Source organism: Peromyscus maniculatus, chromosome 23, assembly GCF_049852395.1.
Source record: "Peromyscus maniculatus bairdii isolate BWxNUB_F1_BW_parent chromosome 23, HU_Pman_BW_mat_3.1, whole genome shotgun sequence".
NCBI lineage: Eukaryota > Metazoa > Chordata > Mammalia > Rodentia > Cricetidae > Peromyscus > Peromyscus maniculatus.
In genome coordinates this window covers 2,550,624-2,578,587 of record NC_134874.1, presented here as the reverse complement: position 1 = coordinate 2,578,587, position 27,964 = coordinate 2,550,624, and the positions used below count along the sequence as shown (strand labels likewise).

The 27,964-nt window shown below is 52.2% G+C and overlaps 1 protein-coding gene across 3 annotated transcripts in view; it reads left to right on the top strand.

Moving 5' to 3' along the window:
* Positions 1-16,152, top strand: part of Sez6l (seizure related 6 homolog like) — a 164,827-nt gene extending 148,675 nt beyond the window's left edge. The window contains exons 13-17 of one of the 3 annotated variants that reach the window (XM_006984117.4): positions 6,166-6,360; positions 7,852-7,884; positions 10,049-10,157; positions 11,073-11,175; positions 13,514-16,152. In XM_006984117.4, the coding sequence (XP_006984179.2) occupies positions 6,166-6,360; positions 7,852-7,884; positions 10,049-10,157; positions 11,073-11,175; positions 13,514-13,543 (470 nt within the window). In that variant the 3' untranslated portion in view covers positions 13,544-16,152. Of the gene's footprint in view, positions 1-6,165; positions 6,361-7,851; positions 7,885-10,042; positions 10,158-11,072; positions 11,176-13,513 lie in introns of all 3 variants that reach the window. The other 2 variants (XM_006984116.4, XM_016002638.3) reach the window with 2 other exon arrangements.
* The last annotated feature ends 11,812 nt before the right edge of the window (positions 16,153-27,964 follow it).

Here is a 27,964-nt window from a genome sequence, read left to right as displayed (position 1 = left end):
CACTGTCACTGTGACCCCTTGGTGTGGGTGGTACCATCCTATGGGCTGAATAAAAAGAGGGTTTCATCTCTCCACCTCCTGACTGGGGACACAGTGTGACACACTCCTGCCGCCATGCCTTCCTTGCGCAGATGGACTGTACCCTTAACTGGGAGACCGAATAGACCCTTCCTTCCTGAGCCGCTCCGGGGTTGAAACCTGGTCACTCAGCAGCCAGAAAACAAGTCACGGATGCGTCAAAGCGAACTGTAGATCTCACCCAGAACAGCACCCTGCAGCCAGCGTGGCAGCCCACACCTGCAGTCCCAGCACACGGGTGGGTCAAGAGGGTTGTGGAGTCCTTTGAACATTCAAGGTAGACAATTCCCCGAAAGGATTATAGAGAAATCTCCTGGGGTGCTACTGCCATCTGCTGGTCACTTCTGGGTACTACGGGAATTGTATGGGACATTCAAGGGGCCTCTCTGCTCTGGAAACATGGAGGTCCAGATTCTCCTCAGTGCTCAGGATGGCTGAGCTCTGGCAGAACAGAACAGAAACCAGCTCACTACCTCCACTCCAGCCAGCTCCCAGCACCAGCCTGGCACAGGCTGAATGCATGTCAGCTGTCTGCCAAGCCAAGTGTCACAGAGTCTGATGAACTCTCTCCATAAAGTTAATGACTCACTTCATCTAAGCAAACCAGAAAAGGTTAGAACCGACATTTAGACTGGATGTCACAGCACACCCTTGTCCCCTCTCCCTGTGGCAGGGCTTAAGCAGGAAGCTCATGAGTCCAAGCCAGCCTGTCACTGAGAAACAAAGGCTAGGGCTGTAACTCGCTGTTTAGATTACCTAAGACTCAGGTCTCATCCACGGATGTGTAACACAAGGAGTCTTGGAGATTTCCCAGGGCTGACTGAAGGGAGGCGCTGTGGCGTGATTGTGGACCTGGCTGCAAGTCTCAAAACTATTCACAGAGCCAAGGGCAAACCTGAAGTCTATGGATAACCTTCACTGCATGTGACAGTAGCCTTGGCCAAGCCTGGTCCTCCTGAGCCACTCCGGGGAGCTGATCTGAAGGGGACTCTGTGCTGGTCTGCACCCCGCCTGTCACTCCTGTGACGCCCTCCTCCCTGGGAAGGGGTGCTCTCCGGCACAGGAGGCTGCAGCTGTCTCCTCCCACCTCTGTGTCTGGTGGACTCCTGAGAATGTGGAGTGCACACACACTCAAGGGCAGGACACCGAGTGACCCTCCCTAGTTCCTCTGCAGGTCCCACAGCCAGGCAAGGCTCTAGGAAACAGGTGTGGGTGCCTGCCAGGACATGTCCACAGTATCCCTGTCATCTGAGATGCATCAGCCAAGATAAGCCTCCAGCTGTTTGTTGGTTTTTTATGGAATTTTTATTTATTATTTTTAAATAACTTTTTTTTCATTTATTTTACATACCAACTGCAGTCTCCCCTCCCTCCTCTCCTCCCAGTCTCCCCTCTCCCTCCCCTGCTTCCCATCTACCCACCTCCCCTTCCACTATTCCTCCATCTCCACTCAGAAAGGGGCAGGCCTTCACGGGCTTGAGCAAAGCATGGCACATCTAGTTGAGGCAGGGCTGAGCTCCCCTTGTGTCAAGGCTGGGCAAGGTAATCCACCATGGGGAACAGGTTCCCCAAAGCCAGCTAAGGGCCAGGGACAGGTCCTGATCTCACTGCTAGGAGCCTTACAAAGAGATCAAGCTACACAACTGTCACACACGTGCAGAGGGCCTGGGTCGGTCCCACGGAGGCTCCCTAACTGCTGGTATAGAGTCCATGAGCTCCCACGAGGTTGGATCAGCTGTCTCTGTGAGTTCCACCATCATGACCCACCCACCCCCTACCCCGGCTCATACAATTCTTCCTCCCTGTCTTCAGCAAGACTCTCAGAGCTCAGCGCAGGGTTTGCCCGAGCATCTCTGCATCTGCTTCCATCAGTTACTAGATAGAGTTTCTCTGATGACAATTAGGGTAGACACCAATCTGATTACAGTAGGTGGCCAGTTCAGGTACCCTCTCCACTATTGCTAGGAGTCTTCGCTGGGTTATCCTTGTGGATTCCTGGGGGTTTCCACGGAGCCAGGTTTCTCCCTAACCCCCAAATGCCCCTCCATCAAGATGTCTTTACTCTCCCCCTCTGTCCCTCCTCCCCCACCCAAACCACCCAACCTGCTCCCTCAAGTTCCCATCCCTCCATCCCCTGCCCTCAGTTTACCCAGGAGATCTCTTCAATTTCCCCTTCCCAAGGAAATCTATATGTCCCTCATTGGGCCCTCCTCGTTATCTAGGCTCTCTGGGGCTGTGGACTGCAGGTTAGTTTTGCTATACTTTACTCCTAATATCCATTTATGAGTGAGTACATGCTGTGTTTGTCTTTCTGGGTTTGGGTAACCTCACTCAGAATGATTTTTTCTAATTCCATCCATTTGCCTGCAAATTTCATGAGGTCATTGTTTTTTACAGCAGAACAACACTCCATTGTGTAAATGTACCACATTTTCTTTGTCTATTCTTCCGTTGAGGGGAATCTAGGTTGTTTCCAGGTTCTGTCTATTATGAATAATGATGCTATGAACATAGTTGAGCAAGCGTCTTTGTGGTATAATTGAGCATCCTTTGGGTCTATGCCCAAGATTGATATAGCTGGGTCTTGAGGTAGATTGATTCCCAATTTTCTGAGGAACCACCATATTGATTTCCAAAGTGGCTGTACAAGTTTGCACTCCCACCTGCAGTGGAGGAGTGTTCCCCTTGCTCCTCATCCTCTCCAGCATAGGCTGTCATCAGTGTTTTTGATCTTAGCCATTCTGACAGGTGTAAGATGGTATCTCAGAGTCTTTTGATTTGCATTTCCCTGATGACTAAGGATGTTGAGCAATTCCTTAAACGTCTTTCAGCCATTTGAGATTCTTCTGTTGAGAATTCTCTGTTTAGATATGTACCCCATTTTTAAATTGGATTATTTGATATTTTGATGTCTAGTTTCTTGAGTTCTTTATATATTTTGGAGATCAGCCCTCTGTCAGATGAGGGCTTGGTGAAGATCTTCTCCCATTCTGTAGGCTGCTGTTTTGTCTTATTGACAGTGTCCTTTGCCTTACAGAAGCTTTTTAGTTTCATGAGGTCCCACTTGTTTATCTTAGTGTCTGTGCTACTGGTGTTCCATTCAGGAAGTTGTCTCCTGTGCCAATGCATTCAAGACTATTCCCCACTTTCGTTTCTATCAGGTTCAGTGTAACTGGATTTATGTTGAGGTCTTTGATCCACTTGGACTTGAGTTTTGTGCATGGTGACAGATAGGGATCTGTTTGCATTCTTCTACATGCCAGCATCCAGTTATGCCAGCACCATTTGTTGCAGATACTTTCTTTCTTCCATTGTATAATTTTGATAAGCCTCCAATTGTATGGTGTCCAGGAAGATCCCTTTCTCCTCATCCACACTGTATTGGTCACTTTGGCAGAAAAGAGACTCCAGCCTGGCCCTGTATTCTGCTTTGTACCTCTGGCCTCAGTCTTGTGGGGCCATGTTTGGATTTGTTTTATTTATCTCTGTGAATACTGTGAGGACAACACGCCATCAAGACGCAATTTCGAAGGGAAAAGGGTTGATTCTGGCTTACAGTGGAGGGGCTGCAATCCAGCACGGTGGGGGTGGGGGAGGAAGTGTGAGTGGGAGCAGGTAGGCCGGCTGGTCACATTGCATCTGCACTCAGGAGGCAGAGAGGAACAGGAAATGGTGCCAGGCTATGAAACCTCAAGGCCCGCCCCCAAAGATACACATCCTCCAGAGAGGCTTCCCCTCTTAAAGGTTCAGTGACCTTCCCAAGCAACGCTCCCAGCCAGGCAACAAGTGTTCAATCACATGAGCCTGCAGGTGACACTTTGTCGTGTCATTCAAACCACAACACACCTCACGCTTATGGGATATGTTAGCTGACGGAATCACTGGTACATCCTGTAAAGCAAACCCTGTGCTGGGGGCTGGGATCTCCAGATGAGCACAATATACTATTGAGTTCCAGGAAGGAGGAGGAGCATTAGAGAGAACACACACCACCACCGCCACACGCAGTGCTGGGGACATTACAGGAACTCCAGGGACATTGAAACCCCTAAGGACAGACCTGGGTCAGCAAGGGGTCTTTAGATGATACATCTTACAGAAGAAGAGGTAGTAACCACTTCAGGCCCGTGCTGTGGGTCACAAGTCTGGGGTCCTTGTGGGCCCTTCAGCCTGCATCAAGTGGACCCATCTAGGTGGCGGCAGCACACTCCAAAGCCGGGTGTCTCACCCGCCACGGTGATTTGTTAGAAAGAAGTGTCCATCTCAGGCGGTGTCATCAGAGGAGGGTTCCCAGGTTCACAGCCGAAAGCAAGTCTGGGGTCCCGGAAATACCCAGGGGACAATCCCAGGAGGGAGGGAGGGACCTCAGAGCCATCTCCACTTCTGTCTGTGGAGCTCACCTGTGACAAAGGGAGAGAGAACATGCAGGGAGGGAGAGAGAAGAGAAGGCAGGGAGGAGAGGAGAGTGCCCTTCACTCGGCAAGGTGTTTAGTGTGAGGGGAGGCGCAGCCGCAAGGAAAGAAAGATGGAGTGGCCATGGGGGACCGTTGAGAGCAGCGGTCAGACGCGTCCAGGTCCTGTGAGTCTCAACAGACCAGTCCCCCTGAGTCCTGGACTGGGCACTGTGGGCTTGAGAAGAAGGCGTACACTCAGAAGACGGAAGCCTAGGCTGCAGGCTTGCCTCGGGTCCCTTCTCTCCTGAGGCTTGCTCACCTGGGGGCACCTAAAGCTGCTGATGAAACTCCCTCCCTCTCATCTTTCTGAACAGTGGGCAGCTGGTGCAGGAGGCAACACCTGGGGCCACGGCTCTTCTCGAGCCAGAGTGAGGTCCCACCGGTGGGTCTCTGTGGAAAAACTGGAACCTGTGTGCATCGTTAGTGAGAACGTGGCATGGGATAGCTGATGTCCAAGACTGCATACAGGTCCTCAGAAATCAAAATGGGTGCCACCCTGGGAGCCAGTAGTTATTTTTCTGGGTGTCTACCCCCAAAGAACCAGAGGTGGAACTCAGCTGGATTCGCATACTCACAGTGACATCAGTACTGTTGGGAAATGGGGACACAGAGCATGGTCTGCTTGTCAACGGAATGCTATTCAGCCTTAAAAACGGAAGCACTTAGGACATGGAGAGGAGCCTCGAGGACCTCTGCTAAGTGAAATAAGCCATTCCTCCCAGAGTACAGTCACACCTGTGTGAATCCCTATCTTCCTCGCGTTCACAGACACTAAACGTGGAAAGATGGCTTCCGGAAGCTGGGACAAGGTGCACCGAGTCCCAGAGGTCAGCTGTTCATGGCCAAGTCGGTAACCTTTGTGAGGATTCTGCCATGATTTAAAATCTTGCATAGGTCTCAGGATTTGTGATGCTGAGCGATGTTTGCTGGCTGCTACCCAGGGGCAAACGGCTCACCCAGCAAGTTCCACACGCGAGGTCTCCCAGGACTTGGCGTCGGCAGTACCCCAAAGCAGCCACCAGAGGGGAGTGTGAACCTGTTGGTTGCAGCCACTTAAGGCTCTTGGCATTTGATTCCACAGACAATTGTCCTGAGTAATGGCAGCATTTTACAGTGTGGGCGCTGCTGGACGGAAGAAGAAAACACTAGAAATTTGGTGGCCGGTGAAAGATTCCTGGAGGAGAAATGATGGGTGACAGAGACCAGACCTGGACATGCCAGATGGGCTCTGGATGAGTGGACAGTCTTTTCAATCGATCACCACCAAGATCCATCACTTAGTGAGCACCCTCCACCTGGCGAGGGCATTCTCCATTCTCTTAGGGAGCCCTGCAGTCATATTGCCGTTTGCTAAGGAGAAAACTGGAGAACAGAGAGGATGTAATACTTTCTGAAGGTCACCCAGCTAGTAAATGAAAGAACTGGTCATTTTTAAACCCGATTCTGCAACCCTATTCATCCTGCCATGCTCATGTGTAGTGTGTACCCAGAGATTCGAGAGAGAATGAGGGAAAACCATTTGGGTGCAGGATGGGGCTCTGGAGAGGGGATGCTGTGGGGTGGGCTAGGTCACCCAGAGAATGGTACTGAGTCTGAGGCAGACTCTCAGAGCCCGTGTCTGGCTTCGTTTCAGCTGAGGAGTCCCTGGCATGTGACAATCCAGGGTTGCCTGAGAATGGGTACCAGATCCTGTATAAGCGGCTGTACCTGCCTGGAGAGTCCCTCACCTTCATGTGCTATGAGGGCTTTGAGCTCATGGGCGAAGTGACCATCCGCTGCATTCTGGGACAGCCGTCCCATTGGAGCGGGCCCCTGCCCATCTGTAAAGGTAAAGAGACCGGAGGAGCCAGGGTCAGGGCTGGCTCCAGGAGAAGCCAAGCTTGCTCTGAGGCTGGCCTTGGTGGCTTCGTGGAATCCAAATCCAGTGGGTTCCTGTCCAGTCTACTTTCTTTCTTTGGTTCATTCATTTGTTTCTTGAGACAGTCTCATGTAGCCCAGGCTAGCCTAGAACTCCCTTTGTAGCCAAGGCTAGCCTTGAACTCCCGATCCACATACTTCCACCTCCCAAGTGCTGGGATTGCAGATGTGCCCACACCACACCTCTTCTTGGTCCCTTTTTTTGTGACTGTAACGAAATATCTGAGAACAGGTAGTTTATGTAGAATAGAGGTCTGTTTGGTCCAGGGTAGTGAAGGCCGAGAGCCCAAAGCTTGACTCTGCACCTCTAGGGGATCCCTGCTGCCTGCTGGCATGGCAGGGCTATCTCATGCCCCGTCACTCTCCAAAGCCCCCCCCCCAACAATATCAACCTATAAATCTGGGGACCGATTCTCTAGTTGGGGGCACCTTTGGAAGACTGCAGCTAGCCAGCTTCTTAGCCGGGGTTGTTGTCACGGATTGATGGTGACTTCAGTGAGTCAAAGTGTAATCAGGAGTCCTGGGACCAGCCAGGACATAGTAAATGCAGAGTGGCCAGGGTGGCCTGGCCGCAATGGGTACAGTCTTCCCACTTAAGACTTCCCTTCCAGGCTCTGCACCTGGGAGTGCCCTGGTCTGGGCAGTTGAGTGCTCGGCCAGGGTGGTGACTTTGGTGACAGAGCATGGGATATCATCCCTGGTACCTTGAACCTCAGGGCTTTATAAGAAATAGGAGTTAATGGAAATAATTTGATATAGAATGCAGACCCTAGTCAATAAAGATGGGTGATAGATGCTTGAGTGACATGGATTTCAAAGCTGGAGCCGGTTCGCCCCAGGCTGTAGTCTTGAGTCACACCTCCTTGGAAACAATATAAAAAGACCCCGTGAAAAGACCAGTAGTTAGAGGTGGTGTGGGGTCACACAACTGTCTTTCCAGCCACTGGGAGGCTGACACTGAATGTTCAAGGCCCGCACAAGAGGCTGTTTTTTAAAAAAAGTTAAGAGCTGTGAACGAAGCTGGAGCTGCCGGGCTGGGATCCCAGGCTCTCTGCTGCACTTCTGTGACCCCATTGGCTCATCTGTAAGATGTCGGTGACAGTCAACTATCACATGTACCAAAGGAGACTGGCAAGGGGTGAGTGGGAGCATGCAAGAGCTCGTGGCACAAGGCAGAAACACATGGCAGGCGCCATCACCATCCGTGATGCCCAGGCCACCTGCCCATCTCTTCCCTCTCACCACCTTGGGAGGTGCTGTGGGGGGAACCACACTGCATAACCCCGGAGGCACCACCCCCACACTGTGCACCCTGGGCTTTCAAATGTAGGCCCATGGGCTTCTCCTTTTGCAAAAAGTGAACTCCCTCGGTCTTGACGCTGCTTCCTGGTTTCTGTTTCAGTGAATCAAGACAGTTTCGAGCACGCGCTGGAAGGTGAGTTTTACTCCATCTTGAAAGTTCCAATACATCCCGCATCTGTGTCGTTAGCTTTTCCCCGGGGGCTCCAAGAGCAGCTACTGGGGCTGAAGAGAAGGCTAGGCAGTTAAGGGTGCTCTGCTCCTGCAGAGGATCCGTGTTCTGTTCCCAGCACCCATGTCAGGTGGCTCACAATCACCTGTAACTCCAGCTCTGGGGGAATCTGATGCCCTCTGGTGGCCTCTGTGGGCAACTGCACTCACATGGCACATACACACACACATACAGGTGGAGGGGGGGTGGGGACAATAATAAAGGCATTTTCAACTTAGGTCCCTAAATATTACCTGAAAGGATTTGACAGTGGCAATGTAGCCAGAGAGACCTGAGAAGCCCTGACCCTGCCAGGCAGCTTCTGACCCATAGGTGCTGTGGGGATAAAACCAGCCTCACCTCACCTCCTGGGCAGAGCATCTTCTGGCTGCTGAGTGAAAGCCTGCTGGGGGCATCCAGGGCCCTGCCTCCCTCTGCTCCCTCTCCCTGGCACAGCCCCATCTCCCTCTCCCAGAGTGTGCTTTGTGGGACAGGTGACAACAGCTGACCAGGGCGTCTCATTTTTTAGATTCCTTCCTTCCTTCCTTCCTTCCTTCCTTCCTTCCTTCCTTCCTTCCTTCCTTCATTCATTCATTCCTTCCTTCCCTCCTTTCCTTCCTCCCTCATCTTAGTTACTTGCATCTCTGATATGACAGGACCACCCCACAAAGGCGGCTTAAGGGAAGAGGTGCCCACCTATTGTGGCTCCCCGGTCCAGGGTCCAGTCTGCCATGAAAGGGGAGGCATGGTGGCGGGAGCATGAGGCAGCTGCTCACACGGCACCCACAGTCAGGAAGCAGAGACGAACGATGCTCTCAGCTCACTTTTCTCCTTTGCATTCAGTCAGGGACCCCGGCCCTTGGGATGGAGCTGCCCACACCCAGGGTGGGTCTCCCCGCTTCACTTAGACCTTCCCGGATACCTCACACCAGAGGTGTACACACCCCCAAGGTGTGCCTCGTGATCTGGTCAGGGCAACGGTGGAAGACGAGTGCCCTCCCACACATGCAGCCGCCCGCCCGCCCTTGTGCGCATGTCCGTTCAGTGCAGTGCGGGGCTGTGCACACAGATGGCGGTGACCCGTCCGGTAACCAGTCCGACGGCTGCTCCCGTTGTCTCTTGGCGCCCTTAGCGTCCTTCTGACAACACAGCTGGGTACCAGGCCCTGTGAACGGCAGGTCATTCGCTGATGTCCACTTTAACCCGGCAGGAAGAATAGGGAACAAAGATAAATGTTGGGGGGGGGGATATGGGTCAGCAGTTCGTGAGAAGCAGGGTGCCACCACCGTGCCCCTCTACCTGGGAATGCCCCCGCTGCCTCTTGCTGCCCAGTGAGCGGTGGGAAAAGCCACCCAGGGCCCCTGGGCTCAGGAAGTGTGAACGAAGCCAGGGCTCCGGGGGTGCGCAATCGTTGTGGAGATGGGGATCGGTTATCTTCACCCACGTAGGTGGTGGCTAACGGGTCACAGATGGAGGCGCAGCTGAACTTGGTGAGACGTGCCCACAGAGAGGGGCAGAAGAGGTCGAGCTTCTAGAAGCGATGTGAGAGGGGGGGACTCACCCTCAAACTGTGCAGGGCGAGTGCCCCCAGCCCCCAAGATAGCTGCCATGATCTCTGCAGTTGCCACATGCATTGGGGGGGGAGGGGCAAGAGGAGGCTGGTCATCAGAACTGTCCCCACGGCCCCGAGCCACCCCTGGATGGCATCCCCACTGGCAATCTCTAGAAGGGTCCCCCAGCCTGGTGCAGCCGCTCAGAGAGGAGGGCAGAGAGCAAGGCAAGGTTGTTCCTGAACTTCCTCCAAGTCGCCCCCTGAGTTGAATTTTAACCAGATGTCTGCCCTCTCTACGGTACTCCAACGGGCCTAGAATGACCAGGTCCAAACTGTTTCTCAGCCACCCTCTGGCTACCACAGCCAAGGGTGACTCTGGGCTCCCTAGCAAGGGCCAGCAACCTGGCCTCTGTTCTCTGCCTCTGTCCCTCCGTGGGATGTCAGCCGGGGTGGGGCACCCACTTGAGAACCAGGTTCCCCGTGGGTGTGGAGCTGGTGGGAAACAAGGGCCTCAGTGGCTTCTGTGCTCAGTAGCAGAAGCGGCAGCAGAGTCCTCCCTGGAAGGTGGGAACATGGCGCTGGCCATCTTCATTCCGGTCCTTCTCATCTCCTTGCTACTGGGAGGAGCCTACATCTACATCACGAGGTAGGTGGGGTGGGGGTGTGCAGCCGGGAACTGCACCTCTGGGGCCTCAACGTCTCCGCCTGGCCCTTGGATATAGTGGCCCCCTGTGATGTGGGGTGCTATGGTCAGAATCAGAAAGCACCTTGGCGCCTCCCGGTTCCCCTGCCACATCTCAGCCACAGCCATGCCTCCGTTCACTCGGTCACTTAGCAAATAAATGCACAGGAATGTGCCATGGTCCCAGGGCTTGGTCCTGGGTGCTGAAGGTCACAGCGCTTGCCCTCGTGGACAAAAAGCGTCCAGATACAGACATAGGCACATCCACCACATGGTTACAGAGTTGCCAGCAGCCTCTGGACTCGGGGAACATTATCGTGAACAAAGCAGATTCCAGTGAGGAAAGGTAGCAGATCTCCCAAGCACAGAAGGAAAGCAAGCACCAGATAAACAGAAGAGAGCCTGGGCGAGCAAAGGCCCTGCGTTGGAGGTTGGGTGGCTGGGTAGAGTAGGTAGGAGAGGCTGCAATGAGGAACGCTTTTGAACCAACTTTAAAGTGACAGTGAGTGAACCGGGAGGCGAGCAGGCAGAGAAAGGTGCGGGAGAGGCCGGCCCTCCTAGGCCCTTGACCCCTGCTCTCTGCAGGGCAGGGTGAGACGGAGGCATGGTCCAGGGAGGCAGGGGGAAGAGTCAGTAGACACAGGGATTACTTCACAAGTCAAAGCAATTTGGGCTCCTCCTTCCCAGGGCGGGAGGTGACAGGGCTGGCTCCCTACGATCCTGTAGAGCATGAGCGGAGAGCGCTCACCCTCAATGGGATTCTCGCACGCACGCTCAGGGCTGTGTCTCGGTACCCCAGGCCCTTTGCAGAGGCCCCTGCAGAGCCCTGGGGGGCAGGGGGGCAGAGGTGTGACTGGAGCTCTGCTGTGTGTCCCTCAGGTGCCGACAATATTCCAGCCTCCGCCTGCCCCTCATGTATTCCCACCCCTACAGCCAGATCACCGTGGAAACCGAGTTCGACAACCCCATCTACGAGACTGGGGTAAGTGGGACCCCTGTTCTCCTGGAGGGCTCCCCCTTGCCCACAGCATGGCTGGAGGAGGGACCCCTGGGGAGTCCTGCCTCATCCCTACCAAATCCCCTCCTGAGCAGGGTGCTGGGAGAGCCAGCTCTGTTCCCCAGTGTGACCAGGGCACGGCTGAGGCATTGGGGGGGCGGGGGGGCGGGGGCAGTTGCTGTGTCTCACGGAGTTCCAGTCTTTAAAGGCAGCATGGACCATTCTCCGTCTTGCAGTGCGGCAGCCGGGCATGGTACTGATGCTATAGCCACACCTCACTTACAGACAGGCATGCGATCTGAGAAAAAAAAAGTGTCTCCTGACCTCCCTGTCAGGGAAACCTCCCAGAGCACTCTCCTATGATCCTGGACGGCCCGGATCACTCACTCTTTGGGGCCTGGAGAGTTAAACCAGAGATGTAGGGTATGCTGAGGCCTCACATGACTTGCATTTCAAGTCCACTTGTGTGAGTAGGGTGAGCGGTGTAGACACAGGGAACAGTGTTCAGGCATTGGGCTGGCATCCCGGGCTGGCATCCCCTGTCCTCTTCGGGCACTGGGCAGGTGCACCTGCACATGCTGGGCTTGTGCATCAGAGCCTGACCTCTTGTTCCCAAGTGCTGGGGTTGGGTGACTACATCCACCCTAGGCAGTGGGGCTCGCCCAGCTTGTGCAGAACCTTCCAGGATCACCAGGAACTGCCGTGGCTGTGATTGTAAAGCTGGCTGCAGGTACGATCTCTCTCACTCCAGTGAGCTCTAAAGCCTGGCAGAGCACGCAGGTGTCGATCCTGGTGGGTGGTGTACCACGTGACAGGCGTGTGACCCTCAGACACTGCCCTGTGACTCATGAGGACCTGGAGGTCCAGAGAGATGAAAGTGACTTGGACAAGGCTGTGCCCAGCCAGGAGGAAGGAGGCCAGCTTGGCTTGACATCCTGAGCCCTCCTGCCGCAATCGAACGTGTCCGTGATCGTGATTAATTTTCACTCTGAAGGACCATGAAAAGCTAGCCAGGGTCTATGGCTGCGTGATGGGGACCCTTGAGAGGGTTGGGAGCACTTTTGGAGGAAGAGCTCGTAAAACGGAGACATGGGCATGGGTGAAAGGTAAAATGCATGGCAGATGGGGCGTGTGCAAAGGTCCAAGCGTGCACATGGGGAGCCGCCAGGCTTAGGGCTTTGTGGCAGCTCTGCCCTCAAGTCATGGTGTTGTGACATGTCATTCTCCCCGCTGTTAGGAAAACAGCAGACCTGTCCCTTGTCCACACTGACCTGTCCCCGTGCCTCCTCCTTTGATCCCTGTGTGAAATACGCCCTGTGTGAAATATCTCCTATATAAGCACTCTGCTTAGGGGCTCACAAGCCATGAGCACAGGCTTGGCCAGGGAATGATCCACGCCACCCTGGCTCCCGTGGTTGCCTATAGCCTTGGACAGGGAGACCTGCGGACAGGAGACAGGGAAAGAGGCAGTTTATTACCAGACATGAACGAGCTTAGAAATGAGCCAGAGTTGGGTTGGCCACCCTGTGACCTTGGCCGGTCCCTTAGGCGTAGTCGGAGATCTCTGCGTAGGGTGTTTTGTTCCCTGAAGCCTGGGAAGGCCTTCCGGTCATCTGATCTTGGCTTCTTTCATGTCTGTCTTGGTGCCTCTGGAATCAATCCCCCTGCCATCATGTGCTCTATTCTCTTACCTACCCAGGCAAGAGCTTTGGAAGGTGGGGACCGTGGGGCCACCTTACACTCTGCCTGTCGTACTTCCCATCTTCCAGGAAGTGTTGATGTGGCCGCCATAGCTGTGTTAGCCTCACAGGAAATGACAGTGGTGCTTCCAAGTTGGGGCCTGTGATTTCATTGGCTCCTGACCCTCACCCCTGGGACTGGCTCAGGGAGCATTGGAGAAAGGCAACCAACCACAGCTGGTGGAGACGGCATTCAGAGGACAGATTTGTATTGATTTGGGGAGAGCAAGGGGGTCCAGTTACCTGAGAGTCAGAGCACACACTCCTTAGTCTGCCTGAAGCAGTAGGAGGTGCTGGCATCAGTGGGGTGGGACTCCTAGAGGACTCGACTCTTGTCCTTTTCGCCTTTATGGTCACAGTATGGGAGGGAGGGAGGTCAGACCCCAGAGAATGTCACAGTGAACACACACACACACACACACACACACACACACACACACACACCAGCGAATGGGCAGAGCAGACCTACAGTCCAGAGCCACAGGGCCCAGACTGGGGACACAGGGAGATGTGGCACCCTGGAAGGCTTGGGATGTCACCCTGCCACTCAGGACTTGACCCACCTGTGCCACTCTGTCCTGCAGGAAACGAGAGAGTACGAAGTTTCCATCTAGCCAGAGCTGCCCTGGAAAGGGGGGACTTTAGAGACGGCTGTGCAGACGTGAACTGTCAGGACCTCCTCGGACATCCATCAGAGACCTCGTGGTGTGGGGCTGCAGCCCATCTTTCCCTCTGCTCTTTCGATTCAAAGACTCACTGTTTCTTCGCACTCCTTACTGTATTTAAAATTGAAGGCATTGAAATCGGCGAGTGTGGTCCACTGGGACTGCAGCCAAGGTCACGTGACAGCCTCCATTCCCAAGGCAAACAAACAGCAGCAGGTAACAGGGGCCAGCGGGGCCACGTTGGATCAGCAGTGCCAGGCTTGGTCTTCCGCAGCAGGCCGCAGCGTACTTGGTACGAACGGAAGCCCTGGGGTTGTCAGAGTGTCCTTGCAAGGCTGCCTTGGAGTGGAATTTAGCCTGAGTCCTTAAGCTAGGTTATTTCTCCTCCAAAACAAAATCTATGTCCTCTTTTCCAGTTTTAAAAGTTTCTAAAAGGTCGGAGCCTATCCTCTCTCTCCTAAGGCCTTCAGAGGCAGCAAAGATTTTCTAAGCGTTCCCTGGGCTCAGGCAACACTGACTAGGTGAGAAAATAGCCCCCTTTTTAAAAGGTGATAAGTTCCAAGGAGGACTGTCAGGGATGAGGCACAGGAATCTTGGGGAAGGGGACTCCAAAGAGGGATGAATACCAGGTGAGCTGGAACCCACCTCTGCTGGCAGGATCACCCTGAGGCGAGGTTCAGAAATCAACTGGCAGCTTGGACTAGAGAGTCCCAGGGTCTTGTGGGGAAGGAGGAACGCCATGACCTGAAAGCCAGGGATCAGCTCTGACGCTCACTCACCAGGGCTTCTCGAATGACCTTTGATGTAGGTGGGACTCAAGTACGGAAGACATTACCTCCAGCTCTCTGGTTCTCACATCCTCCCTGGCAGGGAAGGGCTGAGAGAGAGAATCCCCTCCCTGGCCTCTGAGGCTCTGAGTGGGGGAAGCCCAAGCAGATGCCCTGTGTGCAGAGCAGGGTGGAAACCACAGAGAACGAGACACAAAGCCCAGCTTGAACCTCAGTAAAGACAGAATGTTCCCAAACGACGGGCCCTTCCCAGTCTTCATCTACAGTTCCATCACCGGGGTCCTGGCTCTCCAGAAGTTTACTAAGTACAATCATGAAGCAAGGTGCAGGGGTGAGGTGCTGGAGGGAACAGTATGTTCAAGGACCATGTGGGGAAGAGGAGAGGACTCTTCTTCCTCCAGGAAAGCCCCCTGCATGCATAGGCCTGACCACTGTGGCTGGGGGTGTCTGGCCACCCAGCCCATCCACCCACAGAGGAACCGGAGGAGAAACCGTGCAGGCTCAAGGGAACAGCGACCCTTTGGGGAAAGACCCTTTCTCCCAGAGGCAGAACCTATTGGAGATGCTTCCAACCCCAGCGCCGGGTCACCTGTGAACTCTGTCCGTGATGTTTGGTTTTAGTTCACACTATGGCCCTGTGAAAACTGAGTGCTTGCCTTCTATAAGGTCTGATGTGTGTGAGGCCCCTCTAACCCCATCCCCTAAAGCTGACCAGGTCATGCCCAGGTCGTCTCTTGGCTATTGGGGTAGATTTAAAATAAAACAAATGTTGATTTCTTTTTTGCAGGAGACCAGTGTCTTAATTCTGTCTTGGTGGCGCAGTCTCTGTAACCATGTTTTAAAATGTGTTCTAACCTAGAGTTGGCTCCTGCGAGCTCACAATGTGAAAAGATTGAAAGGACATGCTGGTGTCTATTTTTTTTTTTAAATACCTGACTGTGTATTTGTAACATGTAAAGGTTTGAAAAGAACAAAAACAAAAACAAAAAAAAAAAATGATGCTATCAGTGCTGAATGTATACAAGGTATCTCATCAAGGCCCATCCCTGTCTGTTTTTACAAGATGGAAATTTGAACCCATGGGGATTAAATATTTTTTTGAACTGGATACACTCGTGAGCCCTTCCACAAGCCGTCCCCTGTTCTGACGTCGGTGGGGAGACAGACGCATTTCCAAAGCTCAGGCCTCCAGGATGTGTGCATCCTTCATGCTGACCGATGCAGGCTGTGCCTGCCGCCACCACCTCTCTTCCATGCACACAGCTCCTCCCTCTTCTGCCTGGAACCCACCTCCCCCCTTAGCTTCCTCTCTGGTAGACTCACTTTGCCAACATACGTATTCTGACCTCTGTCTGGGGGGCCATCTTTCCAAGCGATCCCACCCCAAGCAAGCCTTTGAAACCAGCTCTTTGGAGAATTCACAAACCTCAGGGGACAACTCTGGAAACACACACACACACACACACACACACACACACACACACACACACACACACACAGCCCCGGAGAAAGAGAAGGGTTACAGCCGGAATGGTGGCGCCACGGGGACCCCGACGAACCAATGGGTAGCTTCAGAAACCGCAGGCCAACGACCTCTCCCTTTGGGCGTGACCTTTCTGCATCTTTGATGAGGCCCAGTGAGATGGCACTCCAGGTCCCGGCATGGGCAGCTCTCAGCGCCGGCAGAGGTAGGCGTCTTCTCAGATGCTCGCTTTTTCATTTATCATCAAACAGAATTTAAAAAAAAAAAAAAAAAAGCAAACTTTATAAGCTAGAAAAATGAAATGAAATCATTTTCCACTTTGTATATATTGCTGCTAATAAAACAGATGTAAAAGAGTGATGTGATGGGTGTGGATTTTGTTCCCAAGGCTCCAGGCTGACACCAAGGGCCATGTTTCCAGCTTCTGAGGATTGGGGTGAGGTACTTGGGATGCAGAGACAGGGCTTGCCCTCTCTACAGTGGCCCTAGGCATGTTTAAGGGATGTTTAGAACAAGGCCTGTCTGGGGATGACTACCCACACAGCCATCTAGTCTCAGTACAAGATGTCTCAGCACTCCAGTCTCAGGCAGTCTTGACAAGAGAGACCTGCCTCTCAAAGCTGTGGAGGCTGCAGGCTCAACATCAACGCGCTGGCCTGTTCAGTTCCTGGTGAGGATTCTTGTTCTAGCTTGAAGTGGCCCCTTTTAAAATGCAGCCTCTCCACAGCCAAGGGATTAGAGAGAGGAGCGGACGGGTGCCGGTCCCAAGAAAATCCATCCCAGCAGACCCCAAGGCTCAGGCATGATCTGCTTCCTTCAGTCCTAGAGGCCCCCAGGGCAGGACAGCATCGCCTCCGTGGGTCTGCAACAGGCTGGCCCATTCCCAGCCGCTGGGTACCAAAGGAGAAAGCAAAGTTAATGGACTAGGGCCAGTGATGTGGTTCAGTGGGTAGAGGGGCTTGCCACCAAGCCTGATGACTTCAATCTGATCCTGGGACCCACAAGGTAGGAGAAAACTGACGCTAGCTCCCCTCTGACCTCCTCGTGCACGTGACGTGTCCCTACACACCTAGCAAACAAGCACACTAAAAAAGTAAGTGTAATTTAATACTTTTTTTTTCTATTCAATAGACCAAAAAATTCAAAGCAGTCCATGAAGATCAACCTTTTCCCTTCCGGTAATAATGTATTTGAGTACTAGATAATTTTCAACTGTGTTTTTCAAAAGAAGATTCCAGATTGTTTCTAAGGTGGAGAGGGATGTGTTCCTGTAATAGAGCAGGGGAGACAAAGGCAGGATTATTAATTCAAGTCTGTCATGGGCTACATAGTAAGAGTGTGTCTCAAAACAAAAACAAAAACATTTCCAAAGGTTAGAAAGTTTTCAGTTCATGTATCCGAACCCAGTAGACTTCCCCGTAAACACGAATAAAGAAATGTGCTTCTTCCTACATCAACAATTTCTATGTGTCTGTCGTGTGTTCCTTTTCTGAGACAGGGTCTCATCCACGAGCCACAGTGAGCGCAGCCCCAGACTGTGGGTTGAGGTTGGTTTCATTCACATCTGTTACCCCGGTTGTCATCCTCCGACCACCACACACTCCTCTGAGACAGGATCCCTCCTTGGCCTGGAGCTCACCAAGACCCAGGGATCCTCCTGTTTCTGCTTTCCCAGTGCTAAGGATCTCCTGAATAGCCCAGGCTTGCCTAAAACTTACAGCAATTCTCCTGCCTCAGCATTCTAAGTGCTGGAGTGACAGGTGAGCCACCGCACATGGCTCAAACTAAGCCACTGTGGCATCTCTGTACAGATTTTTTTTTTTTTTTTGGCTTGGGAAGGAGGCACTATGCCCCAGAGGCCCCAGAAGGAGAGAACACATGGGCAACCTCACTATCCAGACATTTAAGCCTGGAGTCACAGACCTGCCCTACACATATATGTGTATCTCAGTTAGGGTTTCTGTTGCTGCAACAAAAACACCATAACCCAAGAGCAAGTTGGGGAAGAAAGGGTTTATTTGATTTACACTTCCACATTGCTGCTCATCATCAAAGGAAGTCAGGACAGGAACTCAAGCAGGACAGGATCCTGGAGGCAGGAGCTGACGCAGAGGCCATGGAGGGGTGCTGCTTACTGGCTTGCTCCCCATGGCTTGCTCAGCCTGCTTTCTTCTAGAACCCAGGACCACCAGCCCAGGGGTGGCACCATCCACAGTGGGCTGGGCTCTGCCCCACCAATAATTAATTAAGAAAAAGTCTTACAGCTGGACCTCATGGAGGCATCTTCTCAACTGAGGTTCCCTCCTTTCAGATGACATCTATCTGTGTGTCGAGTTGACATAGGACCAGCCAGCACAATGTCAAGCAGGCATGTCAGTGAGTCTCATTCCAGGGAGTGTCTGGAGCTGGCATGTACATGGTACCAGCCAAGTGGTGGGTGTGGCTTAATAATACCAGTCTCTGCTGGCAGCTGCAGGCTCTCACGAGCTGAGGAGATGGCAGAAGAACATGTGGAGAGGACGGCCCAGCAGGGAGGGCATGGCCAGGCTAAGGCAGAGCCCAGGGGTCAGTGCCCTGCTGTGCTGCCAGGGACTCAAGGATTGCCTGCCCTGGGGTCCTCTTCTCACAGGCCTCCCCGCATGGAGTTAAGACCACAGAGCTCAGAGGGTAATGGTTGTAGTTAATGTGAGTGTGTGATTGCTGAGGCCAGCCTGGGCTACGTGTGACCAGGAAGAGGAAAGAAAATGAACCCCTGAACATGGAAAGTGGAAAAAAGAGGATTGGGGAAAGCTCGGGGTCAACAGCAAGACCCTGCCAGAGGGAAGAGAGAGAGGAGAGAGAGACAGAGACACAGAGAGAGAAGAGAGGAGAGACAGAGAGGAAGAGAGACAGGAAAGAAGAGGGAAGAGAGAGAGGAGAGAGAGACAGAGACACAGAGAGAGAAGAGAGGAGAGACAGAGAGGAAGAGAGACAGGAGAGAAAGAGAAAGATACTGAGAGACTCTGAACGTGTGTACAGGTATCTCTGAGAAACTGAGGACAAGGCAGGGCAGGGCCTAGGAGCCAGCCAGGGTGGTCACGTGGCTGCTAGAGGTGAGAGGTGCTGCAGGTGATGGGCAGGCTCTGGGGAAGGGGTGGTGTGGGTCGAGAGGATGGTGGTTGGTGCTATTACATCTCGTGTTCTGGCTCCTGACGTCCCCACTACTCACAAAAGCCATCCGACCAAGGCAAGGGGCAAGCAGCCCGCTCACACGGCCGTGTGTGGCGCTGTGCTCACACTCCTGTGTCACCAGAGAGTGTCACAGTGAAACGTGGGCTGGGAGTGCTCAGTAAGTGCAGCTGCTGAGTGTGGACCAGGGTGGCATGGAGTGGGTGCCGAGGGACTGAGAGTACAGTGTAGCAGGAATCTTAAATGGTCTTATTAATAAAAACAAACCTGGAGCCGGGTATTGGGGTGAACGCTGGAAGATCAGAGAAGCAGAACAAGCCACAGCCACCTCACCTCGCCAGTTCCTCAGCTGACCCTGTTTCCTCAGACTGGAAGACTCTGAGTCCTCATCCAGAATGAATCCCAACTGAACTGTCGCTAAAAGCCTGAAAGCTTAACCAACCTAGTTCCTCATGCCTTATATACCTTTCTGCCTCCTGCCATCACTTCCTGGGATTAAAGGTGTGAATCACCATGCCTTGCTGTTTCCAGTGTGGCCTTGAACTCAAAGGGATCCGAGTGGATCTCTGCTTCCCAAGTGATAGGATTAAAGGCGTGTGTGCCACCATTTTCTGGCCTCTATATCTAGTAGCTGTCCTGTTCTCTGGCCCCAGATAAGTTTATTAGGGTGCACAATATGTTGGGGAACACAATACCACCACAGCACAGGGCTGGGCAGACCAGTGCTGGGTGCTGTCGCAAGTCCGGCAGGGTGGACCTGTTTCCTCCCATCTCTTCACCTGTTCAGCTGCTCAGGCTCCTCAGGAGACCCCTGGGGTCACAGCCATGGTTCCGGTCTCTAAGGTGCCCCTGATCCCTTGGCAATAGACACAACTTAGTTTCCTGACCCAGCAGCCAGGCAGCCAGCACTGGTTGGGCCTAGACAGAGACCCAAGGTGTCACAGCAGGACCTGTGGGAAGAGGAATGGAATTGGAACCCAGCATGGTCTCCCCAGTCATGGGGCGGGGGGGGGGGGGGGGGGGGGGGGGGGGAGCTGCGCCGTCCAACCCTCCGGAGCTCCCTGGGTCCTGCACCTGCTGGCTCAGCCAGCTCCTACTCGGGTATATCAGAAGTGTGGAGCCTGTTTGTCTACCCCAGGGGGGCTTCGTGCAAGCATCACCCTGGGACACTGTAGCACGCTGCGTGGCACCCTCAAGCACACCTGCCTCTGTTTCTGTGACATCAAGACTCACCTGAGACAGGTAGGCAATGAGCCAGGAGCCTAACTTGGAGTCTGCTGGGGCCAAAGGCCTGAGGCCAGCCCTGTGATGGCAGTGCCCGCCGGAGCTCCACCAGTCAGCTCTCCACGTTCACACCAAGCCCCCTCATCCCACCCTCCATACATAACAACAGGTCACAGCCTGACCACATCTGGAATTAACTAAAACCCAAGCCCCTGGGCACGGCTGTGAGGGGTCTTCTTTACTGGATCGTTCCAAGTGGGAAGACCTGCCCTAAATGTAGATAACCTGAGGTTGGAAGGACCACCCGTAACCTGGGCCACACTTTCTGGTGGCAGCCCACCTAAAAGGACACGGATGACAGAAGCTTTTGCCCTTTCCTGCTCCCTCATTCTCGGTGGCAAGTCCCTCCGTCCTGCTGCCAAGGCGATTCTTTCAAAGGCATTAAAGCCTGCTTCTTCAGATCTCCAACATCTGCTAAAGACCAGCTAAGACAGCTAGCCTGTGGACTGAACAACTACTGGATTCTCAGACTGTCCATGGGTAGGCAGGCAGGCATTGTTGGAACTGGGCCTGTAAGGCATTCTAATAAATACCCACCCCCACCCCCATCCCCACCCCCACCCCCACCGTGTGTGTGTGTGTGTGTGTGTGTGTGTGTGTGTGTGTGTGTGTGTGTGTGTGTGTTTTCTATCTATCAGTTCTGTTCCTCTAGAGAACCCTGACTTATACACCATTCGTCTCTACGCTTGCCCTGCGGGGTGCTGGCTGTTTTCTGTAGATAATGACATCTGATGAAATGGATTCTATCCAGTGAAGCAGAATTCTGTCTGGAGAAGTGGCAGGCTGCCTTTCACTCTTGGCAGAGAAAAAGAAACCAAGGTCATTGGAATCTCTCCTTGCTCATGAAGGAGGCCCAGGTTATACATTGAATATATATGTGTATATATATATATATATGTATATATAATATATATATATGAATATATAGAGAGAAGTAAATATAGAGAGGGACAGACAGAGATGAGATGAGACAGAAAGACAGATAGAGATAGAGCTATAGACAGACAGATGTAGTTAGAGATGATGGATAGAGATTCGCGTGGTTGCCATGGACTCCTGGCTCCTTTGTTTTGCTCACAGAGACTCACCTCTAGTCCACGAAGATGTTTAACCTAACTTCTAGACCTGTCTCGGGAAAAAAAAAAAAAAAAAAGCAGGAAGTGAGTTGGGGGGGGGGCTCAGTCTAGAGCATGTGCCCTTGTTCAATCCATGGGAAAATCTGACTTCTGAGATGTCCTAAGGGGGACAGAATGGCAAGCAAAATGTCAGGCCCACCACACAGGGAAACTTCCTTTCAAATCCTGTGTGTCCATCTCTGCCCTGAGTCACATATTTCCTAAGACTTGTTCTAATCTTCCCAAAACAAAACAACAAAAAAGGCAAGAAGCAAAGTGATTTTTTTTAAATAATAATAAAAAAGTCTTCAGTGTACCTTTAACTCTGGGGTGCCCAGACATGGTTCTGAGGTGCCTGTTCACAATTCAGGGATACCTGACCATGGTTCTAGGATGTCTGTCCACAGTTTTGGAGTGCCTGGCCATGGTTTGAGAGCACATGACCATGACTCGGGGGTGTCTGGCCATGGTTCTGGGGTCCCTGGCCATGGTTCTGGAGTCCCTGGCCACTGTGCAGACAGTTCACTATTGGCTCAGTTGTGCATCATGACTTAAGCTGGGCCAGTGGGAAAAGACGGAATTTGAAACATACTAATATCAAAAACAATGTTATTATCAGAAATGAAAACATTGTGAGACCACTTCACCTAGTCATATGGCTGTCACCAATAAACCCTACAACCAATGTCAGGAAGGCTGTGGAGAGAGGGAAAAATCCTGATTCACTGCTGGTGGGAGTGTGAATTAATAAAAGCATGGTGGCAATCAGTTTAGAGGTTAATCAAAAAAAATTAAGAATAAAACTATGATATCACCTGGCTATTTCTCCCCTGGGTGCATACCCAGGCAACTCCACCCCCTCACAGAGATGTTTGCACCCCATATTTATTGCTGCTCAAAGAACTGGAACAAAGAATGTGAGCCAACTGAGTTGTCAACAAATGGATGGAGAATGGAAATTTGGTGTGTCGGTCTAGAGTAGAATAGTATCCAGCTCTAAAGGAAAATGACACTACAAAATTCGCAGGAAAGTGGATTGGCTGAGAATGCAGACTATTAAGTGAGGCTACACAATGTTCGAGAGAGATAAACCACCTGTTCTTTCTCTTATGTGGCATCCAGACCATCATGTATGTATGCATGTAAACAGATGTACATGTGGGCGCAGTATAACAGACAGATGGGAGAACAAGAAAGGCCGGTGGGGATGAGGACGCAGGCAATGCAGGCAGTGGACATGGGTCATGGAAGGGGATGTAGCTGTAGAGCTAACCATCTCGCTCTAGCTCTGTTGTGGATTTTTCATTTTTGGTAGCGGGTAAGTGTATAAGAATATACTCGGTAACGAGAGCATAAAATGCAGGCCTCCGTCCTGAATGGCAACTCTAATGACATACGGGTTCGTGGAGTTGTATAATCTTTAGCCCAGGTTAATTTCAATGTGTGATTGTTTTCATTTGCAACATTTTTTTTTTTTTTTTTTTTTTTGGTTTTTCGAGACAGGGTTTCTCTGTGTAGCTTTGCGCCTTTCCTGGAACTCACTTGGTAGCCCAGGCTGGCCTCGAACTCACAAAGATCCGCCTGCCTCTGCCTCCCGAGTGCTGGGATTAAAGGCGTGCGCCACCACCGCCCGGCCATTTGCAACATTTTTATAAGTAAAGTCTAAAATGAATTTTTTAAAAAAATGTTCTGAATATGAGCTTCAGCTCGAGCTGGCTGTGCTGTTAGTTGTGTGTGTGTGTGCTTGTATGTGTGTGTGTGTGTGTACTTGTATGTGTGTGTGCTTGTATGTGGGTGCGATTGTATGTATGTGCTTGTGTGTATGCTTGTGTGTGTGTGTGCTTGTGTGTGTGTGCTTGTGTGTGTGTGCGCTTGTGTGTGCGCGCTTGATTGTGTGTGTGTGTGCGCGCGCGTGCACGTTTGTGTGTGCATGCTTGTATATGTGCGTGCTTATATATGTGTGTGCTTGTATGTGTGTGTGCTTGTGTCTGTGCATGCTTGTATGTGTGTGCATGCTTGTATGTGTGTGCATGCTTGTATGTAGGTGCACTTGTATGTGTAACGGTCAAGGGACAGTTTGCAACAGTCTGTTCTTGCCTCACACTTGATGGGTCCCGGAGATCAAACTCTGATTGTAAGGTGGGGCGGCAAGCACCTTGGCCCACTGAACCTCCCGTCTCACTGTCCTACACTACGTTTTGTCCAGCAGCAGGCCCTGGACCATCCTGAGATCCACTCACAGTGCTGCAGCCTGTAGACGTGACCCTGCCTGGGACACTTGGATAACGCCTTTGAAGGTAAAGCCCACGTGGTGTTCTTCCCACAACAAAGGCTTTCATCACCAAGAAAAATAAAAGTGTCACCTAGCCCGTGTCCAAGCACAGTCCTATATGTGAAGCTCAGTGGTTTTCCATTTTGCTTTACTATGTGTGAAATATATGATTGTTTTAAATGTCACTTTCTGGCCAGGCTGAGTGGTACAGGCCTGCGATCCCAGCACCTAGGAAGCTGAGGCAGGAGGATGGCAAGCTCTAAGCCAGCCTGAACTACGTAGTAAGTATGAAAGAGCCTTGTGGTAATTGTAATGATTGAATCTTGCAGGACCAGTCTGAAAGGCAGGAAGTGCCCTTTCTTAATGCCCAGATCCCGTACTGTTTCACTCCATGTCTGAGACACACTGTTGTGTGCCGTGTGATGTCTGACCTTTCCCCACGGTGGCTCTCGTTCATGAAAGCACCAGAGATCCCGTGTAGAAACGGGGACGCACCTTGCCTCCTCTTCTTGGTAGGTTCATATTGATAGCTCGCTGCGGCTGATGTGGCTTCAGTGTGAGGGAGGGGATTTAACTTGTGGGGTGATGCTTTTGGGTCGTCGACAGCCACCAGAGCCATCTCGAGCCGGTGGCTTACCATGTCATTGTCCCACCCCAATAATAAGGAAGCAAGGGCAAGCAGAGCAAATGCAGGTTTTTCTTTTTTTTTTTTTTTTTTAAGGGAGGAGGAACTCTCCAGCACCGGGCCTCTAAGGGAGGAACGCCATGGTGTGGCCTGCCCAGCGGCCATTGTGGGTTTTAGGGTGGGAATCGGATGGAGACCGAGGTCAACCTGTGCAGCTGCAGCTGGGGTCCAGTTATGGTCCCTGCACACTTTTATAGGTAGATCACATGCCCGTGGACTGACCAGGAATCTCCAGCAGCATTCCAGAGCTGAGAGAAACACATGCTCTGCCCTCCCACACACATGCAAAAATGTAAAAAAAAAAAAAAACACAAACCCCTAAAGCAACGAGTCCAGCCTGAAATTTGCTACGGAACAATACCTCGGGCTGCTAAGAATATGTCCCACCAGGAACAAATCTTCCGGGCTAGGAAATGCCAGCCAGTGAGGTCATCACCCCACCTAGCCAGCTCCACCACCCAGCTCCATGATCACCGGACTAATACAGGTGTGGGTCGCCACACATGACCTACTGGTGGCTCCAATGCTGTAGACGTTTGGAACAGTAACTGGATGGTGAGTGATGGCTCACAGGCCCCGAGTGCTGGGTCGGGGCTGTCCTTGTTCCGCTTCTTCCTCTTGAGAAGGTCAAGTGGACAGTGTCAGAGGAAACCCCAGAGCCCAGTCCTTTCACCGTTCCCTCTCACTAACAGACTGACAGGCATTCCCCTGTGGCGGTTCCTAGGCACTGAACCTGCCACCGCCTCTTCAAAACACTGCTGGTTGCCACGGAAACCGAAAAGCACTCTTCGCTGGAAGAGCTGCTGGGAATTGCAAATCAAGATGCCCCAAACTACCCCTGCAGCACATTTCTAAGCCCAGATTTGAAGGAGAAACAGTAGCTCAGATTTGCACTGGAGGAGGTGGGGTGGGGGGGGGTGGGGGGGGCAGAGCCTTGAGTGTTTCCAGACCCTACATCCTGTCTGACCCGATCACACTCTCTCCATCCCAGCAATCCGACCGGATTGCTTCCTTTTCAAAATGATCTCCCAGGGGATGCAGAGAAGGTGGATCTGGGACGCTCAGGCTCCTGGCATCAGGGTCTGGCATGTTGATTATAAACCTCGTGGTCTGACAAGTCACCACGGGTCACAACGTGCCTGGGGGGCACCGTGCCAACCCAGAGTCCCCTGCTGCTGCTCTCCCTCCTCCTCTCCAGGCTGAGAAACGGCTGCCTGCTCTGCTCTGAGGTGATTATATTTCTGTTCTCAAAATCCGCTACGTGAGACAGGAATGCAAAATGAAAGGAAAGGACTTCTTCTAAGAGCTGCCGAGCCGGCGCATCACAGGAAGGGATTTTAAAAGACAACCAAAGACCGTTTTTTTGTTTTGTTTTAAGTACATTGAAAAAGTACTTAGAGCAAGAGCTATAGACCAAAACAAGGCATGAAGACAGATGCCTGTAATCCCAGCACTTGGGGAGCAGAAGTGGGTGGAGCAGGAGACAGGGCTAGCTTGGACTACGCGAACTACCAGAGACCCTGACTCAAAGCAAGGTGACAAAGAGAAATTTCCCTTTATTATTTTTTTCCTGTTACGAAGTCCAAGCTTGATTGCTAGTGGATTTTCTTGGTCTTGGCCGAGGACAGCTTTGTGGGCAAAGTGCCTGCCGTGGACATAAACACGAGGACCTGACGTCAATCCCCAGCACCCACGTAAAAAGCCAGGCTTGGCAGCATCCGTTGTAATCCTAGCTGGAGTGGAAGACGAGAGGACTACTGGCCGGTCAGCTGTGACAGACCGGTTCAAGACACAGGAGGAAGGTGTCTGAGGAAAGACACCAAAGCTGTTTTCTGACCTCCCCGTGCTCACAAGTGCACCTGCACACACACCCCTAAAAATACCTGTGGTCTTTGCCCTTTCACTTTTCCCATGATGCAAATGGTCAGTGACACGTCTGTTTCAAACACTGCCGTCTCAGTATTAACTTTGGCCTTCCTTGGCCCTTCCACCTTATGAAGGCTGAGTATCAAGTATGGAATTGGGAGGGTGAGACAGGATGATTGCTATGAGCTTGAAGCCAGCCTGGGTAACAGATAAGTTCCAGTCTAGCCTGGGCTACAGAGTGAGACCCTGTTCCAAGCATTTTGTTTTTATTTGGGACACAGCCCAGGAGGTGCAGTCTGAGGGCCTGACCTGCTAACGGCCCCTTCATGCTGGCAGGGTCCCAAGATGGCACAGAAAGAAGGCTGTGTGGCGAGAAACAGCGGGTCCGTGCATGTCTGATCTCTCTCCCTCTTCCTCTGAAGCCACCGGGAATCAATCACACAGGCTCACCCTAGTGACCTTGCCCGGCCACAGTCACCTCTTACAGACCACATCCCTGAATCCACCATAGTAGGATTTCTTCTTATCGCTCAACGCCTGACAGTGGGGACCAGATTTCAGCGTGAGTTCAAAGGACAAACTCCAACCGCTGTATCTTGTCCACTTTATATTCTCGATGTTTCTGAAGTTACTTTGTCTTTTCCAGGATTGTGACCACTATCCTATGAGATGCTATTTAGTATTTGTTTAAGAGATGCTCTCGCAGGAGCCTCCTCGCTAACACTTTCGCTCCCTGAACTTGCCCTTCTCCAGGCTATCCATAGTGTTGTTAGCCTGTTCAAGGGGAGATGAAGAGCTCTACCAGAGGGGACTGTGGTCTGGCAGCCTTGCCACTGACACAGGGCTCGGGGACAAAAATCCGAACTGTATGTAACACAAGAGCTTCCGGTGGTGAGTTGGCTGTTGGAGTGCCGTGGCATAGGCAGCTCCAGCTGCCCCCATTCGTGGGATGAGTGGGGGAGTGCGGAGTGGAAGTCCTCATGAATACAGTCACTATGGCCACCAGGCGCATGTGTGAGAGCGAGATGGTCCCTAGGGAGACAATGGAGCTAAATCTGGGCACAGCAAATGAGGGAACATGGCTGGACTTGGTAGCTCGTATTCAAAGCAAAGACTCTGGCGGAATGTGGTCCAGCAAGAGAGAAAGGAAAGACAGAAGCATGGCATGGGCAGAAATACTGAAAAGTTGTTTACAAGCGCTTTAATAAGAGACAGGATTACCTGCTCTTATTTACATGAACATGCACACATCATCACCACCACCACCATCACTAACACCATCACAACCACCACCATCAATAAGACCATCACTACCACCACCACCATCATCATCACCACCACCACCATCACTAACACCATCACTACCACCATCACCACCACCACCATCAATAACACCATCACTACCACCACCACCATCATCATCACCACCACCACCACCAATAATATCATCACTAGCACCAGTACCACCATCAATAATAACACCATCACTACCAACACCACCACCAATCACATCATCCACACCACCACCACCACCACCATCAATAACACCATCATTACCAACCACCACCACCACCACCATCATGTTGCCATCACCACGGCGACCGTCACTCTATCACCCTCAGCACTGCCCTGACCCTGCACGCAGCTCCAGGCAGGTGTGGGTCCCCCCACGTTCCCTCTCCCCACACGTGCTTTGTCATCAGAAACAG